Source organism: Balaenoptera ricei, chromosome 1, assembly GCF_028023285.1.
Source record: "Balaenoptera ricei isolate mBalRic1 chromosome 1, mBalRic1.hap2, whole genome shotgun sequence".
Taxonomy (NCBI): Eukaryota; Metazoa; Chordata; class Mammalia; order Artiodactyla; family Balaenopteridae; genus Balaenoptera; species Balaenoptera ricei.
Genome location: NC_082639.1, coordinates 109028217 through 109046733, shown reverse-complemented (window position 1 = coordinate 109046733; position 18517 = coordinate 109028217). Strand labels below are relative to the sequence as shown.

Sequence of the window (18517 nt, the reverse complement as noted above, 5' to 3'; positions counted from 1 at the left end):
AAATCACAGCAAGATCCTTTTTGACTCACCTCCTAGAGAAATGGAAATAAAAACAAAAATAAACAAATGGGACCTAATGAAACTTAAAAGCTTTTGCACAGCAAAGGAAACCATAAACAAGCTGAAAAGACAACCCTCAGAATGGGAGAAAATATTTGCAAATGAATCAACTGACAAAGGATTAATCTCCAAAATATACAAGCAGCTCATGGAGCTCAATATCAAAAAACAAACAAACAACCCAATCAAAAAATTGGTGGAAGACCTAAATAGACATTTCTCCAAAGAAATATACAGATTACCAACAAACATGAAAAGATGCTCAGCATCACTAATCATTAGAGATATGCAAATCAAAACCACAATGAGGTATCACCACACACCAGTCAGAATGGCTATCATCAAAAAATCTACAAACAATAAATGCTGGAGAGGGTATGGAGAAAAGGGAACCCTCTTGCGCTGTTGGTGGGAATGTAAATTGATACAGCCACTATGGAGAACAGTATGGAGGTTCCTTAAAAAACTAAAAATAGAACTACCATATGACACAGCAATCCCACTACTGGGCATATACCCTGAGAAAACCATAATTCAAAAAGAGACATGTACCCCAATGTTCATTGCAGCACTATTTACAATAGCCAGGACATGGTACCAACCTAAATGTCCATTGACAGATGAATGGATAAAGAAGATGTGGCACATATATACAATGGAATATTACTCAGCCATAAAAAGAAACGAAATTGAGTTATTTGTAGTGAGGTGGATGGACCTAGAGTCTGTCATACAGAGTGAAGTAAGTCAGAAAGAGAAAAACAAATACTGTATGCTAACATATATATATGGAATCTAAAAAAAAAAATGGCTCTGATGAACCTAGGGGCAGGACAGGAATAAAGACACAGACGTAGAGAATGGACTTAAGGACACGGGGAGGGGGAAGGGTAAGCTGGGACGAAGTGAGAGCGTGGCATGGACATATATACACTACCAAATGTAAAATAGCTAGCTAGGTGGAAGCAGCCGCAGAGCACCGGGAGATCACCTCGGTGCTTTGTGACCACCTAGAGGGGTGGGAGGGAGATGCAAGAGGGAGGGGATATGGGGATATATGTATACATATAGCTGATTCACTTTGTTAATACAGCAGAAGCTAACACAACATTGTAAAGCAATTATACTCCAGTAAAGATGTTAAAAAAATTTTTTTCCATAATAAAAATCTTTTTTTAAAAAAAGCTAGATGGGGGACTTCCCTGGTGGTCCAGTGGGTAAGACTCTGTGCTCCCAATGCAGGGGGCCTGGGTTCAATCCCTGGTTGGGGAACTAGATCCCACATGCATGCCACAACTTAGTTCGCATGTTGCAACTAAGAGTCCGCATGCCTCAACTGAGAGTCCACATGCCACAGTGAAGATCCTGGGTGCTGCAACTAAGACCCAGTGCAGCCAAAATAAATAAATAAATAAATAAATAAATAAATAAATATCGTTTAAAAAATAAATAAAAAAATAAAAATAAAAAAGCTAGATGGCCACAAACATGAAAATGTCTGCTACAGGTAAGAATATTCAACATTGTAATGATACCAAGTCTCCACAAATTCATCTATGTGTGTGTGTATTAAACTTTATTTATAATACATATAGTAATTTAATATAAATATATCAATTTAAATAAAAACTCTGACAGAATTTTTCAGGAAGCTTGATAAACTGATTTGTAAAACTCATATGGAAAAGTTAACAGGCACAAAATGTTAAGACAACTTTGAAAAAGAAGAACAAACATAGGAGTGACAGGGGTGACTTACTTACCCTATTAGACATCGAGACATATTCAAAGCTATTTTAATTAAAATTGTGTGGTATTGAAGGGGCAACAGATTAGAAAAACAGATCAGTGGGCTCAGAAACTGACCCATGTATAAATGGGAATTCTCATCTGGGTGAGAATTAGGCAACAGTAGATCATGGATGAGTTGTGTTAAAAAGAATGAAGTGGTTTTTCCTAGTAAATCATGGAGGAAGCTGGGATTTCAGGAACTTAATCCTAATCTCTTCATAGCTAAAGTTTTCCATCTGAAAATTGTTGTTTCTAGATAAAGCGAATGATCAAAATGATGAAAAATAAAAGGGTAAACGTGTACTGGTGTTATTTTGCTGAGTTTTTTCTACTGATCTCCTCTATTGGGGGCTCTTTTTGATGGTTTACTGCACCCGCTTTATCTCCAAAACTGCAGCAAGAAAGCCAGAGGTAGCAAATCTAGTTAGATTTTAAATGAAAGTGAAATGAAAGTTCACTTCCTCTTTGTGGATACCTCATGTGACAAGTTCCAATTTCTTTATAAAGTCACTTTAACTGAAGTCTCTTTGCTGCCTTTGAAATCTTTGGAGAGAGCCCACCATCAAGCATTCTTAGTATGGGAGCACCTGCTGGTTCTATCATGTATGTACTGTCTGTTCTTTTTCTCGTACTTGGTCCTTAAATCCTTCATTTGTGTTTTTAGCTTGCTCTGCCTGCTAGGTTTTACATCGCTTGTTTCAGGAAGTAAACTAAAAAATCATTGTTGCTCAATTTGCCTCTTCTTTTTTTGACTAAAAAGAGTCTGTTTTTGAAAAGTTAATGTCTGCTTAAACATCTAAAGCCTGAGGCGGACACATAGCTTTCTTTGGAATATAATTTGAAGATATACATGGTTAAAAATCCAGCTGTTTTGAATGAAAAAGAAGTGGAAAAGAAAGTAGAATCCAGTTTGAGGGAGTTAGTCACTGAATTTCTGTTAAAGTCTCTTTGTATTAAATATAGAAGTGGTGTTTTCAAAAGCAGTTAACCTCTTCTTTTGAAATAGATATTTTGATTTTTAGGGGAAAAAAGAGGTTAAAAGGTAAAAATGATCCAAGGATGGGAAAGCAATACACAGGAGTTGTCTTTTAACTATCTCTGAAGGTTGTGGATAGACCAGTTAAGAGGAGCTCATGTATTCAAAAATTATGAAGACAAACTGATTTTTCAAAGGTATGCCTTCTTCTTAAGGATTTTTTTTTTTTTTTCTGGAAAGGAGGAAAGAGGATTTCCCTTGGTTAGATTTGTTGTCAAATCCTGTAAAGTCTCTGCTTCCTCATCTCCACATCCCCCCAAACTTAGATGTAAATTTGGCTTACCAGATACCAGGAAACTTTTTGAAAATCACTTTTACAGTGCTACTAAGAATTGGGAGTGGTATTTCAGACAAAAATCTGCAGTTACTCCCTGTCACTATATAATCCAGAAAGTTTCCTGCATAATTCTGCTTTGTAATATTCCGTCCCTTTGACAGACTCTGCATTCCTACTTTTTATTGTGAAAAAAATATGGTCACAATAGATGCAGCTAACAGCTACTCTTCCTATGTTACCTTTCCTTTAACAGAATGAAATGGCTGGTGTGGGCGCTCCTGCTGTGCTCCTCTGTGATGGCACAACAGCACAGAGACTCCACTCTGGATCATCACTGGAATCTCTGGAAGAAAACCTATGGGAAACAATACAAGGAACAGGTAGATGGGCTGCCACTTGAGCAATTTGCTTTTACTCAAGTACCCTACATATTGTGACAAGCAGTGTTTTCAATAAATGTTACACACTCCTCTCTTGCCAAATTCTGTTCTTGGTACTAGAGATACATCAGGAAACAAAATAAAGTTCCTGTTGTTGTTTTTTTTTAAATATATTTATTTATTTTAGGCTGCGTTGGGTCTTTGTTGCTGTGCACGGGCTTTCTCTAGTTGTGGCGAGTGGAGGCTTCTCTTCGTTGCAGTGCGTGGGCTTCTCATTGCGGTGGCTTCTCTTGTTGCGGAGCACGGCTTCTTGGCGCACGGGCTTCAGTAGTTGTGGCATGTGGGGTCAGTAGTTGTGACTCACGGGCTCTAGAGCTCAGGCTCAGTAGTTGTGGCACACGGGCTTAGTTGCTCCGCAGCATGTGGGATCTCCCTGGACCAGAGCTCGAACCCGTAACCCCTGCATTGGCAGGCAGATCCTTAACCACGGTGCCACCAGAGACGTCCCAAAGTTCCTGTTTTTATGGAGCTTATATCCTAAAAGGAGAGACAGGAAAGAAGTAGAGAAAAATAAAGCAAAGCATGGGGGGGTAGGAAGGGTCCTGTGTGATGGCTGTGAGGGGTTGGGAGTGATTATTTTATACATATGATAGAAAGGTCAGGGAAGCCTTCACCTATAAGGTGACATTTGAGCAGAGAATGGATAGAAGTCAGGGAGCAAGCAAAGTAGAAAACTGGAGTGAAAGTCCCAGGCCAAGAGGGAAGGAGTGCATGTTTGAGGAACAAAAAAGGCCTCTTTCAGTCCCTGGCATAGAGAAGCACTGGCAGATATTATTTCTTGACTCTCACTTCCCAGTTTGTACTTTTATTTTTATTTCAAAACATACTTCTTGATTGATTTTAAGATTTTAACCCTGGTGCTTCAAATAACTAAGTCCTATAACTGTATAATATTTCTGAGTTTGTAAGCAAGGATTATATATTTACTTATTTGATGTATGGTTTTTGTATGAAAATGCTCTGAGTTGTTTTCTTAGTGATGAATTTCACCCTCACCCACTCCCCTTTAGGACCAGACCTCTAATTTCAACATTAACTAGAGTTAGATGTGCAGTTAGCACCACTCTTTGGTTAAATGAATATTATCTCGCTTTTTAATGATTCTAGTCCATCAGGAGGAATGAAAATGACTTTTGATTAGTATCCTACCATTAAAATGTATCTCAAAGTTCTCTTCTTTTTTTTCTTTTCTATACTTCATTAGATTTATTTTTTTCTTTATTTCATTTTTTCCCTCTAGTGGTTTGGAAGTATATCTGTACATGTCCGTTACTGGGGTAACAGTAAAATCTTGCTCCAAGACAGAGGGACTGCATCCAGACTTACTACCTTGAACCAGGGCCTAGGCCTGTGTTCTAATACTCAATGAAATGAGGCAGAAAAGAGTTATTGCTGACTGCTCATTGGGCTACAGCTTGTCGTAAATTCCGGCTTTGGGGGTGGAGGTGAGGGTCAGCGATTCTAGGAGGCACCATGTACATTGCATTCTATGTAAATGAAGTTCCTGGAGGGCAACAAAATCAACAGTCTGAATATGAATTCACTCTGGATAAAATTAGGATAATAGGACCAAAATTATTTTTAAAACTATGTATAATGGAATAACATCTGCATGAATGAACAAGAAATTGTGAAATGTATTAGAAATCCAATTAGAAATCTCAGAAATGAAAGAATATAGTCATTGAAATAAGAACTCAATAAAAGGGATAAACTCCAGACTAGAAAGAGCTGGATAGAATCAGCAATCTGAAAGATAGTACTGAGGCTTTCATCAAGAAGGCAGCACACAAAAATAAAAAGGAGAAACTGAAAATGCAGGTAAAGAGATGAAAGAGAGTTTGTGGCTCCATCTCATGGAATGGTGTAGAAGCAATATTTGAAGAGATACTGGTTGAAAATTTTCCATATATGAAAAAAAATGTTCCTGAGTCCTCCAGTCAAAAGTGCTTTCCAATTAAAAGTACCCAGGAGAGGAAAATAAAGAAACCCACACCCACAAACACGTAATGAAGCTGCAAAATATCAAAGAGAAAGGAAATCGCAAAAGTTACCAAAGTTAAAAACATTACAACAATTAGATTGACAACAGACCTCTAATATGCAATAATAGATATCAAAAGACAATGGAGAAATATCTTCAAATAACTGAATAAAAAGAGCTAGAAATTTATAATCAGCTAAACTATTTTTCAAGAGTGAGGGTAAAAAAGAAAATATTTTAAAAAGGCCTATAATGATTAAGTGAGTTTACCACTTACAAAGGATATACTTCAACAAACTGCAATTTCTAAAAAAAACTTTTTAGCAAATTGAGGAAGTTCATTGTGTATATCTAAAATGATATTAATCACCATCAGAGCAATTAAGAGGAAGAGTTAAGATTAGTGTGCAATTTTACCAGTTATATTGGATATATTCATTTATTTGCATGCTCCCAAACAGATCCACACTTAATAGGATGCTTCATAATATGTTTATTTTCATTATTGAACACATTTTTGAAGGGTTCAGTATTACTATGTTCTTTTTCCTTATATTTTAGAATGAGGAAGTAGCACGGCGTCTCATCTGGGAAAAGAATCTAAAAACTGTGATGCTTCACAATCTGGAGCATTCAATGGGAATGCATTCATATGATCTAGGCATGAACCACCTGGGAGACATGGTAGGTAAATTATAAATAATCCTATTTTCATCTCTGGGTAAACAGGATTTCTGTCTCCCCAAAGGCAATTTGAAGGTAAACAACAAAGGAGTGTTTTCTGTATGTGTATAAAATTAGAAAACAGAATTTAAGGACATAAGAATTTGTACAGATTCCTTGTTTGGTCCTACTGTGATCACTTTCCTTAACAAATCCCTTCTTTAAAGGAGTAGACCACTGTTATTTTTATTTTTATTAATTCTAGAAAGCATTGCCTAAAGGCTACTCAAAATATTTTAGAATAAGTTACCATAGTTATGTAAGTCTGAATTGATAATTTAATATGGTCCACCTGCTTTCTTAATGGGGGAGTGTGGGTATTTAATATCACAAATAATCTCCCATTAGTTATTAGATTCTGTTCTACCCTACAAGACTTTTTCACTGTGGCCAAAATTAAGAGTCATAGTACCCCTTGGAAGGGAACACCCTAAGTAGATTAAATGCAGGAATCTCTTTTATAATTCTTTCTCACAAGGAAAACCAGTTTAGTCCACTTTTTAGACAACCCTTTTATAAAATTCTGCCTTGCTTTGAACCAAAAATCTGCCTCTCTGTAACCTAGTTTTTATCATTTTCTTCTCCTCCTTCCCAGTGCCTAACTGGGATGCTAATGGCAAAGTGTAAGACTAAAGAGACCCAGATAATTCACCTACCAGATAGTTACCTATGTTAGTCACAGCTACCACTTGTTTCTCTCAGTTGTTAAATATATTCACAGTTACGGTTATCAGGATATTGAAAAGAAGGGTATAAGTAAAAGGAGCTATGTATATATCTTTGTAGACCAGTGAAGAAGTGATAACTTTGATGAGTTCCCTGAGAGTTCCCAGCCAATGGCAGAGAAATGTCACTTACAAGTCAAACCCTAATCAGAAATTGCCTGATTCTCTGGACTGGAGAGAGAAGGGTTGTGTTACTGAAGTGAAATACCAGGTGAGTATTGTCATCCCAGGCCTCTGTACCCCAGATCGAGATCTCTCTTCCTTAAATACTGAGTCTAGCTACGTAATCTGGCAGTGAATCTCATAGTCCCTTAGGTTCCTTTCTAAGTTTGTTTGCTATTCTTGTCTTCCCAACTACATTGTGAGCTCCTGAAGGGCCAGGACCACATATGATACTTTTTGTATTCCCCACAGTGCTGAGAACATCAAAGGTTACAGCCATCAAGATTAGACTAAGCAAAAAACTGTGAATTAAGCAAATAGGTCTTTAAGACAGACCTTTGGTGTTCATGCTATCCATCAACTGCACTGGACCCTCCACCAAGCCAATTACTTGAGAAATAGTATCATCTGTGTGAGAGAATTTCGATCAGGAAGTTTATTCCTCCATCTCACTTATGAATTTCAGGGTTGAAGGAGAGGAAAAACTAGAGCTAAGAGTGGCCTGTAAATTGTAGTGGTCAAGTTAATTCATGACTAGGCTTACGTTGTTAGAATAAGAAATATGGACTTTATAAATTTGTTCCTATGTTTTTGTATTTCCTTTAATTTGCTTGTAAAAAAAAAAAGAAAGAAAGAAAGCTACAAAATCCTAAATTAGTTAGGGATAACTAAGGATAAAACACATGTATCACCTTAGAGGTCAGGATAAGGGAAAAGAATCAGTGTCCTGAGCAGCTGCCCCGGCTTGTGACCAAAGAAGAATAGAAAAGTTAAGAAGTGAATGATACTGCTAATCTCTTATTCTTTTCCACCTAGATATTCTTCTTTCAACTAGTTTTGGGTTTCTTACTGGAGCTTCCCTAAAACAAAAGTATAAGAAGACCCAATAAACTACATACCTAAGTGTTAACTATAAATAATTTAATGAGATCCTTTCTCTGGGTGCTTGCATTTTAGGGGGTGATTTTGCTTTGACCAAAAGCAAATTGAATTTGCTTCCTTACACTAGAGAGCAGAGTGGGATGAGGTGGAGAGAGAGAGAACAATTATGATGTGGCTTAGAACACTCTGTACCTTTTTAAACTAAAGCAACTTTGTGTTTTTCTGTTTGTTTATGCTTCCCTGTAAAATATCTTATCACCAAAAAAATTCTATAGCTAAAAATGTCTGAAAAATGCTAACCTTATGTTTCAGGCATTATTTGGCAGGAGGAAGAGTATTTTAGGTCAAGGGAATCATCCCAGTTCCTCTCAAAAATCACTTTACTATTAGCGTTTATCTCCCTTACTATGGGGTGAAAATAGCTGGGATTTGGTACATGCTCAGTAAGTACTGTCTCTTAATATATTTGAATATGGCAATTATGCTCTGAGCTCAGCCATTCGTAAATATTTATTAAGGTCAGACCTTGCCCAGAGAACAATCAAGTATTTAGTCTTCATTGCCATGGCCTAAGGGAAGAGGAAACTGTAGTGGGGGGAGCTCTTCCTGGAACTACTGAAAGTGCTGACATGTTGAGAGTTGCCCAGTTTGTGTTATGGAAGTCATCCTTACTGACTCTGTGATTGCCCTTGTGACTTTGTCTCTGTTTTAGGGTTCCTGTGGTGCTTGTTGGGCTTTCAGTGCTGTGGGAGCCCTGGAAGCACAAGTGAAGCTGAAAACAGGAAAGCTGGTGTCTCTGAGTGCACAGAACCTGGTGGATTGCTCAAATGAAAAATATGGGAATAAAGGCTGCAATGGTGGCTTCATGACAGAGGCTTTCCAATATATCATTGATAACAACGGCATCGATTCAGACGCTTCCTATCCCTACAAAGCCATGGTGTGCCACAAGCAAACTTTTTGTGCTGCCCCTTGACCTCATGCTATCCCTCCAACTCACTGTACTAAACTTATCACCAAGCCAATTGCTTGAGAAGCAGTGCTGCTTGGTGTGTGTGTGTGTGTGTGTGTGTGTGTGTGTGTGTGTGTCTGTATGAGAGAGAGAGAGAGAGAGAGAATGAACCTCCATCAAGAATTCTTAAATTCTTGGGGCTTCCCTGGTGGCGCAGTGGTTGGGAGTCTGCCTGCCGATGCAGGGGACACGGGTTCGAGCCCTGGTCTGGGAAGATCCCACATGCCACGGAGCAACTGGGCCCGTGAGCCACAATTACTGAGCCTGCGCGTCTGGAGCCTGTGCTCTGCAACAAGAGAGGCCGCGATGGTGAGAGGCCTGCGCACCGCGATGAAGAGTGGTCCCCGCTTGCCGCAACTGGAGAAAGCCCTCGCACAGAAACGGAGACCCAACACAACCATAAATGAAAAATAAAAAATAAATAAATAAATAAAAAAAAGAATGTGAATTTCTAAAAAAAAAAAAAAAAAAAAAAAAAAAAAAAAAAAAAGAATTCTTAAATTCTCAAGAGTTCTCTTTCTTATGCAGCAGCCTGCTTAATTTATCAGTGGCACAATGATTTTTAAACAAGCAAGCAGAGTTCATGATTAAAAATAGATTTTCAGGGACTTCCATGGTCCAGTGGTTGAGAATCCGCCTGCCAATGCAGGGTACATGGGTTCGAGCCCTGGTCCAGGAAGATCCCACGTGCCACGGAGCAACTAAGCCCGTGCACCACAACGACTGAGCCTATGCTCTGGAGCCTGCGAGCCACAACTACTGAGCCTGCATGCCACAACTACTGAAGCCCATGCTCCTAGAGCCCATGCACTGCAACAAAGAGTAGCCCCCGCTCGCCGCAACTAGAGAAAGCCCACGTGCAGCAATGAAGACCCAACGCAGCCAAAAATAATAATAATACAAATAAATTAATTATTAAAAAAAAGATTTTCAGCAAAACTTCCTTAAAATTCTTTCTGTATATCTGCCTGGTATTTAAACTTTTTTGTCCCACAACCTCCTATCCTCAACCTTATTCTCAGATCAGCAACCATCTTTCTTCTACCTACTAAAAAGCTAAATAATGCTCTCCTCCTCCTCACAGGTTCATCACACTTTTCTGTCCATATGACAGAAAATTTAGAAAAGATAAAAAAATCATTCAAAAACTTCTTACCTTAACCGCTATTTTTTTTGGTTTATTTCTTTCAAGTTCTTTTTCCTTTTAAGCATTTTAAAAACATAGTTGTATATACAACAAACATGAATTTGTAAACTCCCCTTTCTCACTTGAAATATGGTGTTTTTAAACCAATATTTAAACTGCAGATCATTTTTTTTAAGACTGGTTTATTATGTTTTGATTCAAATTTGTTATATTTAGATTTTTGTTTTGAGACTTGTTATGGCATTTTAAAAAAATTATGTTATTTATTTATTTATTTATTTGCTGTGTGGGCTTTCTCTAGTTGCAGCGAGCGGGGGCTACTCTTCATTGCGGTGCGCGGGCTTCTCGTTGCAGTGGCTTCTCTTGTTGCAGAGCACGGGCTCTAGACGCACGGGCTTCAGTAGTTGCAGCTCGTGGACTCAGTAGTTGTGGCTCACGGGCTTAGTTGCTCCACGGCATGTGGGATCTTCCTGGACCAGGGATTAAACCCGTGTCCTGCACTGACAGGCGGATTCTTAACCACTGTGCCACCAGGGAAGTCCCTAAACTGCAGATCATCTTGCAGGTATTATACCATCAAAAAGATCTTAAAGCTCTAGTCTCGAGTCTTGATGTAGTATGCCCCTAACAATCCACCTTAGAGTCTGAGAGACATTACCCTGGCAAATTTGCACATATGAAGATGTATACAATTTAAAGCAATAGAACGGTTCTGTATTTCCTGTGTTATTGGTGAAACATAGAACTATTAGGGTTTGGAAGATTTTATTTTTCTTTCTTTAAAAGGAAGAAGGAGCCTTAGACACTTGAAAAGACTAAATGAGGAAAGAAAGCATATTTGAAATCCAGACTTAGGATACTGTCGATTTATAAAGGAAATTGAAGTATACTTCTTTATCTGATTTATCCTTTTTCCACAGGATGAAAAGTGCCAGTATGATGCAAAAAATCGAGCTGCCACGTGTTCAAGATATATTGAACTTCCCTTCGGCAGTGAAGATGCCTTAAAAGAAGCTGTGGCCAACAAAGGACCTGTGTCTGTTGCTATAGATGCACGCCATTCTTCTTTCTTCCTCTACAGAAGTGGTAAAAATCCAGACATGTTATCCTCGTGCTTTATACTGCCCTTGCACCATAAGAAAGAATATTCTTCTTCCCCATTACTATGCCTCTGGATGCTTAGATTAGGTTAAACGGAATCCTCCGCCTCATATCATTTCATATACATATTTTTATACCCAGTTCTAATTAGTAAAGTAACAGTTGTCAAAATTTACTAAGAGTACAGGCCAGGTACTATGCTAAATTCTTTCTGTGCATTATCTCATTTAATCCTTACAATAGCCCTATTTTACAGATGAAAAAACTAAGTCTTATGTTAGCTTGCCTAAAGTCATACAGTCTGCAAGTGGTCAGCTGGAATTAGAAACTGTGCTGCCTGATTCCAGAGCCTGAGCTCCTAGCTGCTGTAGCCGCTGTGGAGCGTAGGTGCAACACAGTAGTGTACAAGGAGGGCGCCCACTAAGGGTAGAGCATTGTATTAGACAAACTAGAAGGTTATCATCTTTTTTTTTTTTTTAAACCTCACCTTAAAGATCATTTAATTTAGTAAAGGATGAAAATGTATAGAACAAACAATTTAGGAATATATACATAGAAATACAACAATATAAGTTAAAAAATAATTAGAAAAAGGTGGCAGTTCATCAAAGAAGATTTCTGAGGGAACTGTGATTAGACTGATGCCAAACTTGACTAAACAAACAAACAAACAAAACAACAACAACAACAAAAATCCCTGACAAATACAGCATTGATGGCAAAGAATCATGAACTCTAAATAGTTTAAATGTGAGAGTATATGTTCCTGACATATACCCAAAACAGTCTAATAAAATAGCATTTTCAAATGTCCTTCATTGCCACACATCACTTACTCTTTTGCTCTACCCATATTTTATTCTCAGGTGTCTACTATGACCCCTTGTGTACTCAGGCTGTGAATCATGGTGTACTGGTGATTGGCTATGGTAACCTTAACGGGAGAGACTACTGGCTTGTGAAAAACAGGTACTCACACTTTAATGTATATTTAAATAAAATCAGGAATTTGAGGGAGCCTCAACCAATGCTTTCTTGTGATTATGATGATGATCATCATGATATTGAAAATGGTGAATATTTATAGCTTCTTATAAAGTGACATTTTAAATTACTCAGAATTCTTCACTTCCTATTCTGCGGTCAGCACTTAGTTTTCATGATTTATCTTCTACAATACTTCTCTGATCATTCCTTGTTGGTCTCCTTTATGAATACCCATTCCTCTGCTTAGCCCCCAGTCGTTGGTCTTTCCTCCAGGGCCCCATCCTCTGCCCATTACTCTTCTTATTCTACATCTTTCTTGGATACAATCATTCCATTCTTATGATTTCAGCTCTAACTATATGCTGATGGCTTTCAGATCTCTAGCTCTAGCTCTGACCTCTGCCCTGAACTTCAGACATATTTATCTGGACACGTGCACTTCCATGTATCTTAGTTTCTCCAAATTCAGTATGTCCAGGGAACCCAGTACCCTCCCTACCATTTCGTTCCTTCTCAGGACTTCCCATCTCACTAAAAGGCAACACCACACAACATAGTTACCCAATTAGATACTATGGATTTGTCTTAGATCCTCCAGACCCAATCAAGCAACAAGTTGAACTAATTTTACCTCATATCTGTCCTTGATTCTGCCCCCTCTCCATTTCTTCTATTATTGTTCTAGTTGAGACATCTCTTGCCTGGACTCTCCCTGTAGCCATCTAACTGGTTTCCTTTACTCTTTCTTTTTCTTTTTTAATTAAAAAAATTTTTAAATTATTTTATACAATTTTTAAAGGTTACTTTCCATTTACAGTTATTACAAAATATTGGCTATATTCCCTGGCTTGTACAATACACCCTTGAGCCTATCTTACACCCAATACTTAGTACCGCCCACTCCCCCACCCTGCCACTGGTAACCACTACTTTGTTCTCTATATCTGTGAGTCTGCTTCTTTTATGTTATACTCACTAGTTTATTGTATTTTTTAGATTCTACATATAAGCAATATCATACAGTATTTATTTTTCTGTCTGCCTTATTTCATTTAGCATAATGTCCTCCAAGTCCATCCACGTTGCTGCAAATGGCAAAATTTTCATTCTTTTTTATGGCTGAGTGGTATTCCATTATATATATACCACATCTTCTTTATCCATTCATCTGTTGATGGACACTTAGGTTGTTTCCATGTCTTGGCTGTTATAAATAATGCTGCTATGAACATTCGGGTGCATGTATCTTTTTGAATTAGTGTTTTTGTTTTTTTTTTGGATATATACCCAGGTCTCCTTTACTCTTAAATCTATCTTTTATACTGCTTCCAATCTGGTTTGTCTAAAATATAAGTCTGGGCTTATACCTCTTATACTTAGTACCATTCATTGTGAGATGAATGTTCCCTAGTAGAAACGATGAGTCGCTATGTCTGGTCCCTACCTGCCTTGCCAGCCCCAATTCCTGGCACTTGTCTCACATTTTTCATTCTCGTTATATGGAAACATACACAGTTATAGTTCCCATACATATCATTTTACCTTTAATATCTTCATATCTTGGTTATGCTGGCCCCTCTGCCTGAAACATCCTTTCTCCTCACTTGGTTTATTCCTCCTTTCCCTTCAAAACCAGCTCAGGCATTATCTATACCAGAAAGTTTTCCCTAAATTCTTGGGCTAGGCAAAATGTCTTTTTTTCTATGCTCCTAAAATATCCTATGCATACTGGAATATTTTACACATTATATTTAAATTGTATGTTCACCTAACTATCACTCCAATGTTCTGTATGTGCCTTTGGGGCAGAGATTATGTTTTGTCTTTGAATCCTCAGCACAGTATGTGGCACCTAACAGCCCCTCAACACATGAATTAGCTGACATCCATAAAACCCACAAACAAAAGTAATGTAGCTTTCAGAGGGAAAAAAAGAGGAAATATGAAGAGTTGAGACTTAAACGTGTCTGAAGTTTCTCCTTGTATTAGTTTTCCAGGGCTCCCATAACAAAGTATCACAAACTGAGTGGCTTAAACAACAGAAATTTATTGTCTCACAGTTCTAGAGGCTAGAAGTCAGAAGGGCTGTCACTTTCCTCTAGCTTCTGAAGTTTTGCTGGCAATCTTTGGTTTTCCTTGGCTTGTAGAAGCATCACCTGATCTCTGCCTTCATTTCCACATGACATTCTCCCTGTGTGCATGTGTATTTCTGTCCAATGTTCTCTTTTTATAAGACCAGTCATATTGGATTAGGGCCCACCCTAATGACCTGTTCTTGGCTAATTATATCTGCAATGCTTCTATTTCCAAATAAGGTCACATTCTGAAGTATTGGGAGTTAGGGTTCCAACATATTAATTTGGAAGGGACACAATTCAACCCATAACCCCCCTCAAATCTTTACTGGAAGTACCTAGTCTACAAATCATAAATAAACAAACAAAAAGTTACTTTCCTATCTTTTTCATGTTGTGGCCCACAAAGATGATGATATTTGCATGGCCCATTGGGAAAGTAGTTGAGGTGATTAATATCTTGGTTCATTTATAACCCGTTCATGGTACTGATCAGCTTGGGTCTAGACCGGTGATAACTTTTTTAAATGGAGCAATACTTTCACTTATATATATATCTTGTTTACTCCCTACAGTAGGTATTGTAAATCCTCTTCTCTATTGAAGTTTCTTCTTGAAGATTTTATATCTTTTGGGGTTTTAATTCAAAACATCTTCTTAGCACTTACTAATTTAACAAGCATTTTCTAGGCATCTACAATGTGACAGACATTATCTAGGCCTTGGAAATACAAAAATTAATGAGAAATCATCCTATCCTGTAAGGGCTCAAAGTCCACTTGGGAATTAGATATATTTTTAAGCAATAAAATACAACACATCATGGTATAATATGTCTAAATGGCTATGGGGCCATAGAGGAGATGCCTAACTGCTTAAAGCTCCAGAGAGAAGGCACTACTTGCACCAAGTTTTCAGATGAATGGAACTGCTCATGTGTTGGAGGAGGGAAGTAAGTTGCCCAATGACCCAAAAAGGATATGCAATGGCACAGAAATGTGAGAGACTTCTCTGCTTTATAAACTCTCTATTGCATTTAGTTCTATGACATCTATGACATATCACTTTCCTGGCTTGTTTTGCTATATCAGCTTTAGCCTCATTTCTTAGGTTATTTTCTTCCACCTGTCCCTTACACTCTAGCTCTAGCCATGCCAAAGCAAACTCCTCTGATCCTTGAGCTTCATCTATCGCCATTATGTGCATGATACCCAGTTCACAATTTCTAAAAATTACCTTTCTACTAAGCAGCAGACTTCTATGTCCAACTTCCAACTTTAGCTCTACTTTAAAAATCAAAATTCCCCACCCACCTGCCCTACTTCCACTTACAGCACATACACACACACACACACACACACACACACACATTCTCTCTCTCTCTCACTCAACAAATCTAAAATCAAATTCCCCCTCTCCCTATCCCAATTTGCCCTATATCCCCCATCCATGAAAATGATTTCAGAGTAAGTTCAAGGGAAAATTATTCTCTATTTTGAGTAATACATCATCATCTTCAGATCATCAAGGCCTTGGTATCATCTTGGGCTCTTCCTTCTCTCCCTAAACCCACACAGCCCTGTCCTTTAAGCCTCTGCATCATACTTTATATGTATTTTCTCTTTTCCATTCCTAATGACATTAATTCAGATTCTCTTCTCACCCAGCTATGGAAGTATCTTCTTAAAATATGTATCATCCAAACCCAAGGTCAAAATTCTAAACAGTCTACCATTTTCGTCAAAATAAAGTCCAAACTCCTGGCCAGGCATTCAAGGGTCTCCACTAGGTAGCTTCCAACATAGCCTTTTACACTTTTCTTCCACTATATTCTCATGTACCCATACTCACACTCTGGCCACAGCAAACTACTTTCTCATCATTCTTTAAGTTTAGAGACACTTAGCTATTTCTTTTCTATTTTTTCTAATGATATTTTCTTTAATTAATTAATTTTTGGCTGCATTGGGTCTTCGTTGCTGTGCACGGGCTTTCTCTAGTTGCGGCGAGCGGGGGCTACTCTTCGTTGTGGTGCACGGGCTTATTGCGGTGGCTTCTCTTGTTGAGGAGCATGGGCTCTAGGTGCAGGCTTCAGTAGTTGTGGCACAAGGGCTCAGTAGTTGTGGCTCGTGGGCTCTAGAGCGCAGGCTCAGTAGTTGTGGTGCACGGGCTTAGTTGCTCCAAGGCATGTGGGATCTTCCCAGACTAGGGCTCGAACCCGTGTCCCCTGCATTGACAGACATTGCACCACCAGGGAAGCCCTACTTAGCTATTTCTAATTTGTTACTTGTGCCATTTCATCTTTCTGAAATGCCCTTAAAGCCCATTGCCGCCTACAGAAACCCCACTTCTGTGGTGAAATGGGCACCCTTATACATTCTGGTGGAAGAGTAAAGTTTTACAATCCTTCTTGAAAGCAGTTTGATAATATGAATCAGGAACTTTTTAACTGTTCATATTCTTCATCCAATTATTTCCATTTCTTGGAATCTATATGAAGAAAATAATCCTAAATTTGGGGCAAACTTCACACCTGACTTATGTAAATTGTAGCATTCTTCTCCTTTAATAGTGAAAACTAGTAAGCAAACAAAAATGCCTAACAATAGAAATAGTGTTAAATAAATTATGACATAATCAGTCCATGTGTCAGAAATTATATTTATTCAGACCATTATTAATAACCTAATAAAATACTTGGAATATATGTTTAAATGAAAAAATACATATAAATACAACATTTATTTACAGTATAAGTATTAAGTTTAAAATAGTATACACCATTTCTCTGATATATGTTATACTAAAGGACCAGAAGGAATTATACCAAATGTTAATAATGGTTGTCTTTGGGACCTCCCTGTCAGTCCAGTGGTTAAGACTCTTCACTTCCACTGCAGGGGGCATGGGTTTGATCCCTGGTCAGGGAACGAAGATCCCACATGCCACAGCTTGGCCCAAAAAAAAAAAAAATCTAATCTAGGATCCCACCTGCCCCGTGGCACAGCAAAAAAAAAAAAAAAAAAAAAAAAAAGGTTGTCTTTGTCTGCCTATACGTATTTTCAAAATTGTCTTTAACAAACCACTTATTACTTTTAAAATGAAAAAAAAAACCTTAAAAAAATCATTAAAATCCTATTCATTCTTCAAAAAACACCTACCTCAAATGCTATCTCTTCCATACCCCATTCATTTACTCAGAATTGTTTCTCTAACTTCTAAGCTTTAGCAATGCTTTATAAATTCTATTATAGCATTTAACAAATTGTACCTTCTGTTATAGCTATTTCTATAAATCATGTTCCATTCACTAAAATATAAACTCCTCAAAGGTAGAACAGTCTCTTGTTCATTTTTGCATCTTTGTTCATACATTGATTCAACAAACATATATTAGTACCTACCGTGTGCCAAGCACAGTGCTAGGCAATGAAAAATACAGCCTTCCTATCATCCTTCAAGATACTCATAGTTTAATACGTAGAGTCAAGGAAACAGGTGTGTGCATGTACAGACCATCACAATAGAATGTAATAAATGCTAAGATGGAGGTGTGCATCCGTTGCAGTGGAAGCACAGAATAAGAGTACCTGGCATAGCCTGGGGAGTCTGGGAGGGCCTTTTAGCCAGATTATTTGACTGAATCTTGAAGGATGAGAAAGAAATAACCAGACGAAAAAGGGCAATCAGAACAGAGGAAGGTAAATGTGCCAAAGTCTAGAACTGAGAGAAAGTAAATGAGTTAAGGGAACTGCATGTTCTTTTATAAAGGTAGTAGTATAAGAAGCCTGTTAGAGAGAGATGTGAGATAGGAAGGGAACAAATTATGAATGACCACAGCGATTCTGGCACTAAATCCCAGCAAGGACAGATTGGATATGTTCATGAATTCCAGGCTCCACAGAGGTTGACTCAAGCAAAACCCTCTTATATTATCAAACTTGTTCTTAATGATCTCTTAAAAGGTTAGATTCTATGTCATTCCAGTGCTACCAAGTTAACCTTAAGTAAAAGAATGTGGAGTCTTCCTCTATTTGGCCTCTTCTTTTTTATCTTCCTTTTGTTTATGCTTAATCTTCTTGGTATATATATAACACTGATCCAATGTCCCTGAA

At 37.9% G+C, this 18517-nt stretch overlaps 1 protein-coding gene across 2 annotated transcripts in view; it reads left to right on the top strand.

Moving 5' to 3' along the window:
* The first annotated feature begins 2326 nt into the window (after positions 1-2326).
* Positions 2327-18517, top strand: part of CTSS (cathepsin S) — a 28801-nt gene continuing 12610 nt past the window's right edge. The window contains exons 1-8 of one of the 2 annotated variants that reach the window (XM_059901566.1): positions 2327-2454; positions 2874-3024; positions 3418-3544; positions 6150-6272; positions 7098-7247; positions 8793-9020; positions 11160-11325; positions 12207-12309. In XM_059901566.1, the coding sequence (XP_059757549.1) occupies positions 3419-3544; positions 6150-6272; positions 7098-7247; positions 8793-9020; positions 11160-11325; positions 12207-12309 (896 nt within the window). In that variant the 5' untranslated portion in view covers positions 2327-2454; positions 2874-3024; position 3418. The remainder of the gene's footprint in view (positions 2455-2873; positions 3025-3417; positions 3545-6149; positions 6273-7097; positions 7248-8792; positions 9021-11159; positions 11326-12206; positions 12310-18517) is intronic. The other variant, XM_059901559.1, reaches the window with a different exon arrangement.